Consider the following 16,447-nt stretch of genomic DNA (forward strand, 5'->3'; position numbering starts at 1 on the left):
CCAGAACCAAGAATCCCTTGGGACTTGACACTGTGCCACCCTACTAACTATGGTTTTGTTAGATGACAGGTGAGGGGAATGAAAATTTTATTCATTTATTTGTTTGAGATGCCAATAACATAATGCTATACAATAGTTTCTTAGCCTTAAATTAAAATATTCTAAATAAAAAAGTGAAACTTTAAAAATACTCCATTAAGTTTCCCCACTAATTTAAGCTATCTCCCCAATTAAAAGAAATTAAAATGCGTGTGTAAGCAATAGGTATTCAAATATTTGGTAAAAAAATATTTTATCCATTTTTCTAAGATTTTCCCTTTACAAAGTAAAACTCATTTTGTTACCATAAATCAGATAAGAATAAGGTAATAAAGGTTTGACTATGAAATGTTACTGATTGCATCTTTGTAAAATACCAAATTTAGTATAAAATTTAATTTTCCTAAAGGTCTTTGCATGTTAAGGTGGAGGAAAATATACATACTACACTGCCTCTACCATGTCACCAACACTGGAATATATTAACAACAAAAAATTACGTTATTTCCCTCTTACCTTATCCTGTGCAACAACCTCAGGGGGTTTTGAAGATTCTACCACCAGTGGGACAAGATTTGTAGAGTCTTCACTGGAATTAAAAGGCTGCAATTTTAATTCTTCATCTAAAACTTCGCTAGTGGAGTCCTCCTCCTCAGTTATAAGAGAGGTCTTAAGAGTATCGTCCATTATCTCACCATTCATAGGCTCTAATTCAGATTCCTACACCATCAGGGGAAAAAAATAAGTTAGGACAGATTACAGACTAATGCATCTGTCATGCAAGGTGGGTCCATTCTCAGTCCCTATCTGTCGTGCACCAGGAATCAAAATAAATTGTACCACATTGTAGGGCAGGCGTTAAAGAATAGTCCTCCTACCAGGGGGAATGGGAAACTTTTGAGGCAGGGTCAGGAAAAGAAAAGAATCCGTAGGTACCCCAAACTCCCCGTTATCATGAAGAGAGAGGACAGGACTCGGATGCACTATGGACACAGTGTGGGTCTGAGATTCAGTAAAGGACCCTGACCCTTCCTACTCTTCCTTCTTAAGGGCAATCACGAGAGGAACCTTTTCAATAAAAACACAGAGAGAATCTCAATGTGGTGCCACCTCTTTGCAGACACCAGCTGCTCAGCACTTGGTTTACCCTGCCAGGGGGAAGGAACACTAGCAAACTTGTGGGAAGCTGAGTTTGGCTACAGGTTCTTGCAGGGATAAAAGAGCCCCAATCTTAGTTCATTATCTAGTCAACCCAAGGTCATTTCTGAACAATCCCACTCCTTACACTGCATTACAATATAGAAAAGTGATCTGATAGCACAAACTCTCCAATTTCTGAAAATCTTCCAATGTTTATCAATGTACAAGACTTCTATTTAATATCTAATATTTCTGATCCTAGTGATATTCTAATCATTAGAGGGAATTTTATTACCACTTTAAAAATTAAAAAACTGATACAACAAGTACTCAGAAATAGATTTGGTTGAACTATATAGAACTCTTGAAATCATATAAAGAACATTTTCCATAGGAAAATTGAAATCAGGGACTTAGGAAAATTAATCTGGTCAGATAGTATACAAAATAGCTTACACGCAGAAGGCAATTATAATAAAACTCATAAAAGGACCAACTAGGGTAGGAGAAATGTTAAAGGAGGAAAATGAAAAAGAGAGCAAACGCTTTAAAAAACAGAATTCTGATAACTAAAAGTCAAAAGCAACAGAAGAGAAAAACTCAGTTTAGTCAGTTTTAGTTTTGGGAACAGAATGAAAGATAAGAAACAAGAAAAAAGGCTTAATACAGAAGTGATTAAGAGAAAAACAGTCCAGCCGGTGTGGCTCCATGGTTGAGCATCAACTCATGCACCAAGAGGTCGCCGGTTCGATTCCCGGTCAGGACACATGCCCAGATTATGGGCCAGATCCCCATCAGGGGTCATGCAGGAAGCGGCCTATTGATGTTCTCTCTCATCGATGTTTCTATCTCTCTCTCCCTTTCCCTTCTCTCTCTCTCAAGGCAATAAAGAAAAAATATTTTAAAGAAAAAAACAGATTATGTTGAATTTAAGATGATAAAAAGACATCTGTCTAAACAGAAATAATCAGAAGGCAAGTAACATGAGACTAAACTCTGGATCAATATTGAAAGTCTAGAGTTATTGGTCAACTTCTTATTGAGCCATTAGACTGGATGCATTTTCAAAAGAGAGAACATGAGCCAAAGAGCAGAGAGTCAAGAACAGAGTCTTTTAGAATGTCCACAAAGGAAAAAAAGCAGAAAGCAGAACAGTAAGGAAAAAAAAAAATTAAACCCAAAGAAAACTTAACAGATAGTACAGTTGGGTTATATTTTTTTCTTCTTTATTGATTTTAGAGAGATAGAAAGGGAGAGAAAGATAGAAATATCAACGAGAGAGAACATCAACTGGCTGCCTCCTGCATGCCCCCACTGGGGATTGGGTCCACAACCTGGGCATGTGCCCTGACTGGGATGAACTGGCGACCTCTTGGTGCATGGGTTGACGCTCAACCACTGAGCCACACTGGCCAGGCTCTAGTAAAGTTACTAAAGCCAGGGGGCTAGAGAATCCTGAAGAGAGAGTAGTCAATCCAGGTAAGGAAGTCCACTGGAATTGAATGAAAGTGTTATTGGTGACCTACAATAGTGTGTGCTCAATGTATTGTTGGACCAATGAAACCAGTTACATGAAGTATGTACAGTTAATATTGTTATAAAAAAAGAAAAATGCACACATATATATAGGCCTATAAGCCTCTAGGTGCACATAAATCTTTTTTGTTTAATGTTTTTATTTTTCAAATATAGTTTACATTCAGCATTACTCTGTATTAGTTTCAGATGTCCAGCAAAGTAGTTAAAAAATCATGTACTTTACAGAGTGGTCCCCTCGCTGCTTCAAGTACCCACCTGGCCCAATACATTTATTTTTTTCAATTTCTTCCTAGTATTTTTATTTATTTATTTATTTATTTTTTAAACTTTATTGTTGAATGTATTACTGATGTTCCTCCTTTTCCCCCTACTGACCCCCTCCTCCCGGCTCCCATCCCGCTCCTGTCTTTCCCCACACTGTTGTCTGTGTCCATTGGTTATGCATATAAGTTCTTTGGTTAATTTCTCCCCCACCCCCACCCCCTTTCCTTTTGAGGTTTGTCAGTCTAATAATCAATTTGTACTTCTTAATCCCTTCACCTATTTTACCCATTCCCCAACCCCCTCCCATCTGGAAACCAACAAAATGTTCTCTGTTTCTATTCTGCTTGTTCATTTTGTTTGTAGATTCAATTGTCGATAGATATGCATTCATTGCCATTTAGTTTGTTCATATTTTTTATCTCTTTCTTCAAGAAGACCCTTTAACCTTTCATATAATAACGGTTTGGTGGTGATGAACTGCTTTAGCTTTTTCTTGTCTGGGAAACTCTTTATATGGCCATTGATTCTAAATGACAGCTTTGCAGGCTAGAGTAATCTTGGATGTAGATTCTTGCATTTTTTTTCATCACTCTGAATATTTCTTGCCACTCCCTTCTGGCCTGTAAAGTTTATTTTGAGAAATCAGCTGACAATTTTATGGGAGCTCCCTTGAAGGTAATTAACTGCTTTTCTCTTGCTGCTTTGAAGATTCTCTCTTTGTCTTGAATCTTTTGCATTTTGATGATGATGTGTCTTGGTATGAGCCTCTTAGAGTTCATCTTGTTTGGTACTCTCTGTGCTTCCTAGACTTGTATGTCTGTTTCCTTCACCAAGTTGGGAAAGTTTTCTGTCATTATTGTTTCAAATAGGTTTTTAATTTCTTGTTCTCTCTCTTCTCCTTCTGGCACCCCCAAGATGCAAATGTTGGTACCCTTGAAGTTGTCCCAGAGGCTCCTTACACCATCCTCATTTTTTTGGATTCTCTTTTTTTTTTTTTTCTGTTCTGATTGGGTGTTTTTTGCTTCCTTATATTCCAAATTGATGGTTTGCTTCTTGGCTTTACCTACTCTACTATTGATTCCCTGTAAATTATTCTTTATTTCAGTTAGTGCCTCCTTCATTTCTGACTGTGCAATCTTCATTTCTGACTGGTCCTTTTTTATGCTCTTGAGGCCCTCACTAAGTTCAATGACGTTTTCACTAAGTTCATCCTTATAAACAGTGTTTTGAACTCCGCATCTATTAGGTTGCTTATCACCATTTTGCTTAGTTCTTTTCCTGGAGTTCTGTTCTTTCATTTAGGACCAGTTTGTCTTCTCATTTTGGCTGCCTCCCTGTGTTTGTTTCTGTGAATTAGTTAGAGTTACTATGTCTCCTGCACTTCCTAGGGTGGCCTGTTGTAGTAGGTGTCCTGTAGGGTCCAATGACACAGCCTCCTTGATCTCCCAGCTGGGCCTCTGAGGTGCACCCTCGTGTGGATTTTATACCCTTCTGTTGTAATTGAGTCTTGATTGCTGATGGCACATCAATGCAACGGTTTTACTCAGGTTGATCAGCTGTAAGGACTGGCTGTGCCCACTATCCATTGACCTCTGACTCCCTTGGATGATGAGCTGTGCAGAGGCCCACCACAAAGAGCAAGACTTACTTCAGCAGGGCTCTGGTACCCACTGTGTCCATTTCTTGAGTGTGTCACTTGTGGAGGTGGTTGGGTGGTGGTGTTTTGATGTGGTCTGAAGCTGTCCACTGGGTGTGCTGGCTTTGGGGCAAGGTCAGCCACTGCCTGTGTTCTACCCAAGGCCACGAGGTATAAACTACAAAGTGATCTGCTGATGGCTGCTTCTTGTGCTGGGCTTGAAGATGCTCAGGAAAAGCCAAGTTGTGAACCAGGCTGGCTGCTCCTAGTGCAGGCTGGGGCCACTTAACGAGAGGTATGGGGCTCACTGTGGCCAGATGCTGCTTGTTTGAAAGAATTTAGGAAAACCTGAAGCAGGATCCAAGACAGGCCAATCCTATGGTTAAGCAAGTGGCAACAGCTTGGGTGGGCCTGAAAGTTGGGTGGAGCAACCAGTGTGAGCCAAGTTGCTGGAGTCCCAGATATGGCAGCTGTCTGCTGCCCCAGGTAAAGGCTCACCAAAGGAACAAAGGCCTCTGACAGCACGTTTGTCCAGAAGAAAGCTGCTTCTCCAGCCCTCTCCCCAGTGCCAAACAGCTCAGTTCTTCCCCATATGTTGCTGGTACCTTTCAAGCTGACTCCCCCACACTGGATCTTGGAGGGTGCGAGTCCGAGTAAGTCCGTGCATGCGCCCTTTAAGAGGAGCTGCCTGGGGCTCCAGCAGCCTCAGCCTCCCTCAGCCTCAGGTCCTGCTGGTTTTACAGCCAGAAATGATGGGGACTTCTTTCCTGGCACTGGAACCCTGAGCTGGGACGGGGACCCCTCACTCCTCAGGGAGAACCTTCCCAGTCGAGGTGTCCTCCTGGTTTTTATCTGCCACATGTGGGTGTGGGGACCAGCCCATCGTGCCTCTGCCCTTCCTACCAGTCTCCATGTGGCTTCTTTTTTTTTATTTTTTATCCTCACCCGAGGACATTTTTCCATTTTTTGTTCAGGTAGAGTGGGAGGGAGAGAGAGAGAGAGAGAGAAAAACATCGACATGAAGGGACACATCGAGTGGCTGCCACCCGCACGACCGACCAGGGCTGGGGACAAACTGCAACCGAGGTACATGCCCTTAGCGGGAACCGAACCCGGGTCTCTCCGGACCGCAGGCCGAAGCTCTAACCGCTGAGCCAAACTGGCCAGGGCTCCATGTGGCTTCTTTAATTTCATAGTTGTAGGACTTCCATTCAGCTTGAGTTCAGGCGGTTTTGAATGATGATTGTTCTGTAGTTTAGTTGTAACTTTGATGTTATCACAGTATTACTGACTATATTCTCTGTGCTATAATTTGCATCTCTGTGACTATTCTGTAACTACCAACTTGTACTGCTTAATCCCTTCACCTTTTTCACCCAGTTCCCCAACCCCCATCTCCTCTGATAACTATCAGTCTGTTCTATGAGAGTCTGTTTTTATTTTATTTTGTTCATGACATTCTACATATAATTACGATCGTTTGGTATTTTGTCTCTGTCTGACTTACTTCACTTAGCATAATACCCTGTAGGTCCATCCATGCTGTGGCAAAAGGTAAGATTTCATTTATTTTTTACAGCCAAGTAGTATTCCATTGTGTGTGTATATGTACCACAGCTTTTTTATCCATTCATCTATTGAGGGCCCTTATTGGTAGACCACCTTCTTACACTATATAAAAGAATAAACTCAAAATGTAAGACCCAAAACCATAAAACTCCTAGAAGAAAACATAGAATGTAAAATCTCTCATATTTCTCTTAGCAATGTGTTTTCTGATATATCTCCTCAGGCAAGGGAACCATGGGAGGGGGGAATAAACAAATGGGTCTACATCAAACTAAAAAGGTTTTGCACAGCAAAGGAAACCATCAACAAAACGAAAAGACAACCTACTGAATGGGAAAAGATATTCATCAATGAAACATCTGATAAAGGGGTTAATATCCAAAATTTGTAAGGAACTCAGACAACTTAACACCCAAAGAACAAACAACCCAATGAAAAAGTGGTCAGAAGATGTGAATAGGCACTTCTCCAATAGATATATAAAAAGATGTACAATATTACTAATTGTCAGAGAACTGTAAATCAAAACTATAACAAGATACCACCTCACACCTGTCAGAATGGCTATCAGTAAATTACCAAACAACAGGCGTTGGCAATGATATGGAGAAAGGAACCCTCATGTACTGTTGGTGGGAATGCAGAATGATACAACCACTATGCAAAACAGTGTGGAGGTTCCTCAAAACATTAAACATAAAATTGCCTTATGATCCAGCAATCCCACCTCTGTGACTATATACAAAACCTGAAACACTGATTTGAAAGAGTACATGCACCCCTATGTTCACTGCAGCATTATTTACAATAGCCAAGATATGGAAGTAACCCATAATCTCTTTTTTTAACTATGTGCTTTATTTTCACAATTTTCTACAAGAAAAAAAAAATGCCATTTAAAAATATAATTTTATGCCTTGGCCGGTTAAGCTCAGCGGTTAGAGTGTCAGCCTGCAGTCCAGAGAGACCTGGGTTCGGTTCCCGCTAAGGGCACGTACCTGAGTTGCAGTTTGTTCCTGGCCCTGGTTGGGGTTGTGTGGGTGGCAGCCACTCAATGTGTCCCTTTCATGATGTTTCTCTCTCTCTCTCTTCCTCTCTCTCCCTCCTGCTCTATCTGAACAAAAAATGGAAAAATGTCCTCGGGTAAGGATAAATAAATAAAAAAATATATAATTTCAAGAAGTAGAGGAAGCTAAACTGGTGTAAGTTAAGTAAATAAAATGGATAATGTAGTTTTACTTGTTTAGCTGCTGGCTGGACTAGGCAAACAGTAGAGTTTTTACAGAAACTTAAGCACATATGAAAGAAGAAATAAGGAATCTATAGAGAGAAGAAGATTAAAGCTTTAAAGAACAAGAGAAGAGCAGAAAATGAATAAAGAAAACAAAAAAGAAGATAGGGACAAATACTTGAGGAGCTGAAGAAATCATGCCAGATGAAGAGTTTAGTCACAAAAGATTTTCCTATATGTTTTCTAGTGTTTAAAAAAAATGAATTTAGTTATTTACCAGGAATTTGTAATCAATTGCAGTCAAATAGATATATATTTTTGTGGGTAACTCATTCATATCCTAACCAAACTTGGGTTGCACTGAGGACCTGCTGGATCTTAAGGCATTCTAACTGGTTCTATAAGGTAGATACCATTTGTATCACTTCTTAAATATGTTTAATTCCAAAAATTAATGTATGTCTTATCTTTTTTTTTTTTTTTTTTCCTTTATTGATTTTAGACAGAGAGGAAGGGAGAGGAGAGAGAGATAGAAACATTGATGAGAGAGAACATCGACTGGCTGCCTCCTGCAGGCCCCTCACTGGGGATGGGGCCCACAACCTGGGCATGTGTCCTGACCAGGAATCAAACCAGCAACCTCTTGGTGCATGGGTTGACGCTCAACCACTGAGCCACACCGGACAGACTTAATTTATGTTTTAAATGTACTGAGGTACCTTACTACCTAAACATTGTCTATTTTATCTTTGCTGTGAGTCAAACTTTTATAAACTGTATGAAATATGATTTCAGTACCTGAATCTGTTTAATATAGATATATGCATTTTAAGATTTAAGCATAATTTCTACTAAGACTTTAAAGTATATAGTTAAATTTATCTAATAGTATATGATTAAGAAAGTTAAAATTTAGTTTATTTCCATTCATTTTATTTAGTACATGATCTCTTACCTTTTCACCATCTTGCTTCTCCAGATGGGTTTCAGGTGCTGAACGAACATCTTTATCACTATTTCCATCCTCAAATTCAATCACACTCTGTTCATGTTCTTCTTCCAGGAATTCTTCTGAGCTCTCTGATATATGTGCAGTAGACTCCAGTCTAGAAAACCAAAGAAAACCATTCTAACTTGCTTTTTAAAGGATGAATATGAATTTCAAGAATCTGTTAATAAATTAACACTTTAGAGAATCAATAAGTGTTCTTCAGTCAACAACCTTAAATTTTACAGGTCCAAAACTAATCTCTTCATTCTACAAATTTGTTCTTTCCTACCTTGTTCTCCCATTCAGTTACTAACATCACCATCTTTTCAGTCATGTAAACTAGACCTTTCTTTTTCTCTATCCATAGCTGATCAGACCTCACTGTATTAGAATTAACATACATCCCAGTTTACCTGGGACAATTCAGTTTATAGCTTTTATCTCAGCACTAGCATATTGTAATGCCCCCTTCTTTCTCAAAAATATCACTTTGGACCATAAATAATATAGTTTAGTTCTAACTCTGAAATGCCTTTCAAACATATTCCTATTACCATTTTCAAGCCCCAATTCTCTCTGGAGAATTCTCACTATAACTTCTCAATTCATCTTTTTAAAAATATGTTGTTTTTGTTTTTGTTTTTTTTCGTTTTGAAAGAGAGAGGAAAGGAGAGGGGGAGAGAGAAATATCAATGTGACAGAGAAACATTGATCTGTTGCCTCTCATACACACCCAGACCAGGATCAAACCTGCAACCTAGGTGCTCTGACCGGGAATCAAACCAGTGACCTTTTCGGTGCACAGGACGATACTCAACCAACTGAGCCACAATGACCAGGGCACCCAATTCATCTTAATACTTGTTCTTTAGTAAGGTTTTCAGAGCAATGCTACTAATATACTTATCTGTACCTGTGACAGTCCCTCTCAGAAAATTCTCATGGTTTTCTATGGCTTAGAGAATAAGGTGTACCTCCTTTCAAAGCCAAACATGACCAACCAAACCCTTATTTTTTTTTTATCTCCTACTAGATGCTACTGTAACAGTAGAAAATTATAACCCACCCCATAATTCTTTTTGACACAGTTTCTGCAAATGCTGACTCTGACTAATATGTAGCTTGCAGGTAAACATCATGTTTGTATAAGAATCCTAGAAGCTAACTTCAGAAGATGCAGACTCCAACCTTCAGTCATCCCAGTTCTGGGAGCTTTGCTGACCTTCAACCATAGAACCAGGATGACGAAGAACCAGGACGATGCACACCAGACCATCACTTGACCAGTTTCAAGATTCTTATCAGAATGAACTATGCTGGCCTGCACGCAGAGAACTTTTCAATTCCCTCTTTGATTTCTTTGTTCTGCTTTCCCTCTCCCTCCTTATAAAAACCTCTGCCTGCACTGAGATGTTGAGAAGGGCTTTGTGACAAGGGTCCCCTATTTTCTCAAGTTACTGGCACTGAATAAACCTGTTTCCTTTTTCACCACCTTTCATGGTGGCAGGCAGTCAAACCTTGGTTTCAGTCACACTACCATTTATTGTGTATCAGTTATCCTTTTCAACATTCCTCTTAGCTTTGTGCCTTTGTTCATGTTATTCCTATACTCTAGATCTGCACAATGCAATACAGTAGCTACAAGACACGTCACTATTTATATTAATTAAAATTAAATTAAATTACAAATATAGTTCCTCAGTTGCACTAGCCACACTTCAAGTGCTCAATGGGCACACTGGGTAGTGGCTGCCACATTAGTCAGGGCAGACACAGAACATTTCTTTCATTGCAGAAAGTTCTTTGGACATGCCTGGTATAGATCCAGGGTCAGCAAACTTTTCCTTTATGTTTTGTGGGCCACCTGATCTCTAAATAACTACTCAACTCTGCCACTGTAACTCAAAGCAATCATAATAAACATGCAAACTAATGAGTATGGATGTGTTACTATAAAATTTTATTTACAACAACAGGTGGTAGGCCAGATTTGGCCTATGGACCATAGTTTGTGGACCCTTGGTCTAGAAAGTCTTCCCTCCCAACTCTGCTTGTTAAGTTTCTGCTTATCTTTGAGGCCCTAGCCCAAATATCAAATGTGTCCATCCCCTCAATTAGAATCAGTCACATTCTCCTCTGCATTCACAGCATTTTGCACTTCTGTTATTGCACCATCATAATTTACCTTGCAGTGCTCTTCACCTGTGCCACAGACAGATACGTGTATTAGAAACCACTAGGTATTCTTCAAGGGCAAAGATAAAATTATGTTCTTTGTAGTGTCTGAGTAGGCATTCAAACATTTAGTCTTACTGTTACTGTTCTGTTTATAAAAATAAACCAAATTCCACATCATTCTGAGATGTTCAATTTAAAATGCATTGTTACAGCCCTGGCCGGTTTGGCTCAGCGGTTAGAGCATCGGCCTGCGGTCCGGAGAGACCCGGGTGCGGTTCCCGCTAAGGGCATGTATCTCGGTTGCAGTTTGTCCCCGGCCCTGGTTGGTCGTGCGGGTGGCAGCCACTTGATGTGTCCCTTTCACGTCGATGTTTCTCTCTCTCTCTCTCTTCCTCTCCCTCCCTCCCACTCCATCTGTGCAAAAAGTGGGAAAAAATGTCCTCGGGTGAGGATAAAAAAAAATAAAAATAAAATAAAATAAAATGCATTGTTACATTTCCTTCTAAAAAGGATATTACATCAAAATATGGCTCAGCAAGAAAAATCATAATTATCTAAACTCTTATTCTTTTTACAAATTACTAGATTTAAACATTTATTTATATTTACCTTTAACATGAATTTTTCACAAAAATAACACATTTATGTATTTACTCAATTCTGAAAATTCAAAACTATTTACATAATAAAATTAGTATAGCTACAGAATTCTCTACCTGAGTAAAATAACTTCACAGCTAAATTGGCAAAGCTATGAATGACTGACTCAGGGACAGTTGAAAGGACCGGTAGAGCAAAAGTAGAATTTTAATACAAAATTAAAAATCTTGTTTTCTTGCCCTGGCCAGCTTAGCTCAGCAATTAGAGCACTGACCTGTGGACCGAAGGGTCTTGAGTTCGATTTCTGGTCAAGGGCATGTACCTGAGTTGCAGGTTTGATTCCAGGCCTCAGTCAGGGTCATGTGGGAAGTAACCAATCAATGTGTCTCTCTCACATGGATGTTTCTCTCTCTATCTCTCTCCTCTCTCTCTCCCCCTTCTATCTCTCTCCTCTCTCTCTCCCCACCCCTCCTCCCCTTCCAGTCTATCTGAAAAACAATGGAAAAATATCCTCGAATGAGGATTAACCTCCCCCCAAAAATCTTGCTTTGAGATTCAAAGAAAGATAAAGGATAAATTCTGACCAAAGTGTTCTATTGAGTAAGAGGAACTGTCTGTACCATTTGCAATTATCACTAATTTATGTTATAGCCAATTACCCAATGAAATGCATCAGTTATAACGTAAAATTGAGAGTTTGTTTTTTGAATATTTTTTCTTTATTGATTTTAGGGAGAGAGGAAGGGAGAGGAAGAGAGAAATAGAAACATCAATGGAGAGAACAATGACTGGCCACCTCCTGCGTGACCCCTACTGGGGATGGGGCCCAAAACCTGGGCATGTGCCCTGACCGGGAATCGAACCAGTGACCTCTTGGTTCATGGGTTGACACTCAACCAATAAGCCACACCAGCCAGGCAAATTGAAGATTTTTTAAACTAACTACACCTTAGCATTACTAAAAACTACAGCTACTGTCAAATTCAAAGTTGGTGATAATGACACATTTGGGATAATCAACAGAATATTCCCCTGGATTTTCACACCTAACAAATTAAATTGAGTTTATTCCACTCTCTTACTAGCAAATTCTCCCCATAACATTGTAAAAGTGATACCACTGGTAAGAGTAATCAATAATCTTGTAGAATAATTCAAATACAAACTCCTATAGGAAGGTCACTAGCTACATTAACAATAAAATAATAGCCTCCACCTTAAATACTAAATACTAATAATATGAAAATAAGAATAAACCTAATAATGAGAGTAAAATAAATAATACTTTACTTGTTTACTAAAGCTGTAGGTGAAGTCTGGGGTGTCTTTTCATCTTCCCCTGGAGAACTGCTAAATTCAGAATCCTGAAACCGCTTTCCAATCTTTGGTCGCTTCAGATGACTACTTCGAGTACGAGTGGAAACTGGTGTTTTATCGTGACCTAAGAAAAAACAGCAAAACTACAATTAATTGATTATGCATTCAAAGATTACCCATTAAAATTCACAGAAATGCAAAACTATACCAGTTTACGTGTATACACACTTCCTGCTCTCACATCAGACTTAGAAACAATGTCAGTTATCTTTTTCTAAATTATGAAATAACTGTGTCAATACTCATTCCTCATTTTCCATGTTACCGTGAATTTTACAAAGTGTTTTAGCATTTTCACTGATATTTTCTCCTAATAATCTTGGGAAATAAACAAGGTAAATGTTACTGTCCATACTTTACAGGTAATAAAATGAGGAAAAGAGAGGTACCATAGCTCACTTTGTTCACACAGTAAAATCAGTGGTAGTGGTGGCATTAGGATCCATATCTAGACTTTAGAGCTGGATAAGTCTTCACTTACTCCAAGGGACACTCACACACACACCCCTAATTCTAAGTGTCTCAAACACTTTATGATAGATCAGCTGATTTCTTACCTTCAGAAGTGCTTGCAAAGGCATCTTTTAGAGAATCAATCTAAAAATAGAAATACAGATTAAAACCAAAAGTTTTAGATCATTTTTTTCTTCCTATGGATCTACTTCATTCAGTGTCAAAGAAAATCTTCTAAAAAGTTTTTCAAATAGCACTTATTGTACTCATTATTCGAAAACTTACTTAAGAAATAAAAAGGCTATGTTACAGCCTCAGTTTACTATGAGCCCAAGAACGTATCAAGCCATCTCATGTATTATAGTAGTAAATACTGGAGATTCCAGTATTCTGTCCTCAGCTACCTTCTCTTTACAATCCACATGCTTTCCCTTTGTAATTTTGTCTACTACCTTCACTACAACATCTATCTGCTAATGAATCCAAACATACAACTTAATTTCCCCAACTTCTTTCCTGATTTCCAAAGTTGTATTTCTAATGAAATATCTCCCCAGTGGATGCTCCATCCAATTTCACATCCAACCTGCCCCAAACTGAACAATATTATTGTAATATTCTTTTCCCATTATTCCTATCTTGGTTAAATGGCAGTAACGATTTAATCAGACAGTAATGACTTCTTCCTATCCCTCATTCAATCAACCACAAAGCCTGTCAATTCTGACTTTGAAAAATCTCTGAAAACTGCTCCCTCCTTTGTATTGCCAATGCTTTCATTCAGGCCTTTATCATCTCTATTTTTTATTTTATTTTTTTAATCCTCACCAAGGATATTTTTTTCTCATTCATCTTCAGATAGAGTAGAAGGGAGGGGGAGGGAGAAAGAGAGAGAGAGAAACATCGATGTGAGAGAGACACATCGACTGGTTGCCTCCTGCATGACCCCGATCAGGGCCAGGGACCGAACCGAAACTGAGGTACATGCCCTTGACCAGAATCGAACCCAAGACTCTTTTTAGTTCTCAGGCCAACACTCCAACACGGAGCCAAACCGGCCAGGTGGGCCTTTATCATCTTTAGCATCAACAGTTCTAACAGCCTCCTCACCGGTATCCCTCATTCTAGCCACATGACCCATAATCCTCTCCATCCTGATGACAATGATGCTTCCCAATTGCAAACTGTGCTATTCCTTTACATTAAAAAAAAAATTAATGGTTTATTACTGCCTTAAATACAAACTCTCAACATCTCCAATGCCATATACTCTTCCATGTCAAACATGCCATCTTCTTTCACCTCTGTCTTTTTATACATGCTATCTATCCCCTTGGAATGCCCTAGCAACACTTGGCACAGAACTCCCACATACATTTAAAAGTCAGCTCAGCTCAGTTACTACTTCACCAATTCCAGACCCTAGGTAGAGTTATACTCTTTTATGTACCTGCAATCACTTGCTATGTGCTCTGTTAAGGCAATTATTATCCTATAGTATATTTGTTTACGTAACTGTTTCTAATATGGACCATCTACTTCTCCTATGCATAACAGACCCATTATTTGTATGTCCAGCACTTGCCACAGTACTGTACCTACTTTAATACATGAACTGCTATCCAGTCACACACTAACCAAAATCCTAAAATAGTATAGGCACATACACTTCAAAAGTGTGTTTATAGGTCACAAACGAGGGAGCAACTGTGATGGATAAGATAAAAATCCTGTGTTTGAGAAGCCTGTAGTTCTACTAGACAAGGTTAAGACATAAAGATGAATAAATAAAAGGTACAAAAAGTGAAGCACAGCCCTAGCCGGTTTTGCTCAGTGGTTAGAGTGTCAGCCTGCAGACTACAGAGTCCCGGTTCGGTTCCTGCTAAGGGCATGCACCTCAGTTGCAGTTTGTCCCCAGCCTGGTTGGGGTCGTGTGGGTGGCAACCACTGGATGTGTCTCTCTCACATCAACATTTCTCTCTCTCTCTTCCTCCCTCTCTCCCTCCCATTCTATCTGATGATAAATGCAAAAAAATGCCCTCAGGTGAGGATTGAAAAAAACAAAAATGAAGCACATATAATGTTTTATGTTCAAAAACAGGAAAAAGCAAACAGAAATACCATCAAGAATAAATCATGTAGTGATAATCATTTCACAATGTATATGGATGTTAAAATATAAAGTTGTACATCTTAAAGATATATAATTATTTGTCAATAATATCTCAATAAAGCTAAAAAATATACCATGCAGTAAAAATGAACAAATAAAACTACTTCCACGTGTGGTTACTAATAAAAAGAGAGATACAATAGCTTAACATTAGAAATAAATATTTTCCTTGAACTATTATAATATTAAATATTAAGAATATGAATTTCTAAAATGAAAGAAAACCTAATTTATGCTGCCAATCTCATGACAGTGCAATTTTAATATATTCTTACTAAAATGACACATTGAAAATTATTTGACTTAATATTAAAATAAATAGTCTCACTGCATATATGGGAAAAGTAAATTTTCTCTTTTTCTGGTTTTATGATATCTGACCGAAACTAAGTGAATATGAGTATAACTGAGGAATTTGGACTACAATATAATAGAACTGAGGCATGTTCTAAAGTTTGAAGTTCCAAATGTAGAAAAAAAATTTAGAAGTCTAAATTCCTTATATATAGTTATTATTTATATTATTCTTAAATACATTTAAAATTTTTCACTCACATAGTCAACAATCATGCTAATTAAAACAGGAAATAAGAGGAATAAATAATTCCCCAAAGCACGTGTCTCTGAAACACATGTGCATTTACATAGACACACTCAACTTGCTAAAAATATACTGATACCTGTGTACAAAACAAATATGACTATAATAAGTGCCAACACAGCAAAACACTGCATAAAAATAGACTTCTAGTATCCTATCAATGGACCTGTATTTAGAGTATTATCAAATTAGCTCTAGGAAAGTACCTACCTGGTTAGTCTAATAATGGGACCTACCCTTCTAATTCCAGGTTACCTAGTATTTGCAACATGCATTTCATTCTACAAAGGCCTAGCACACAATTATTGAAATTTAGCTTCGCCTTGGTCGGTTTGGCTCAGTGGTTGGAGCATGGGCCTGCGGTCCAGAGAGACCTGGGTTCACTTCCTGCTAGGGGCATGTACCTTGGTTGCAGTTTGTCCCCGGCCCTGGTTGGGTTGTGCGGGTGGCGGCCACTCGATATGTCTCTTTCACATTGATGTTTCTCTCCCTCCCACTCTATCTGAACAAAAAATGAAAAAATGTCCTTGGGTGAGGATAAAAAAGAAAAAGGAAAGAAATTTAGCTTCAAACTTCCCACAGTAACTTCATAACCTTTGGCCTACTATTAATTCCACCTTTAGAAACTTATCTGTGCAAGGAAAATATTACATATG

The 16,447-nt window shown here is 38.6% G+C and overlaps 1 protein-coding gene across 3 annotated transcripts in view; it reads right to left on the reverse strand.

Annotated features, from left to right (window-relative positions):
- The window catches only part of FAM169A (family with sequence similarity 169 member A), a 65,133-nt gene that overhangs the window by 2,051 nt on the left and 46,635 nt on the right, over positions 1 to 16,447 (reverse strand). For all 3 annotated transcript variants that reach the window (XM_036280596.1, XM_036280595.1, XM_036280597.1), the window contains 4 exons: positions 13,122 to 13,161; positions 12,478 to 12,628; positions 8,374 to 8,524; positions 556 to 759 (listed from right to left, as the gene is read on the reverse strand). In XM_036280596.1, coding sequence (XP_036136489.1) covers positions 556 to 759; positions 8,374 to 8,524; positions 12,478 to 12,628; positions 13,122 to 13,161 — 546 coding nt within the window. The remainder of the gene's footprint in view (positions 1 to 555; positions 760 to 8,373; positions 8,525 to 12,477; positions 12,629 to 13,121; positions 13,162 to 16,447) is intronic.

This window comes from Molossus molossus, unplaced genomic scaffold (assembly GCF_014108415.1).
Source record: "Molossus molossus isolate mMolMol1 unplaced genomic scaffold, mMolMol1.p scaffold_m16_p_3, whole genome shotgun sequence".
Lineage (NCBI taxonomy): Eukaryota > Metazoa > Chordata > Mammalia > Chiroptera > Molossidae > Molossus > Molossus molossus.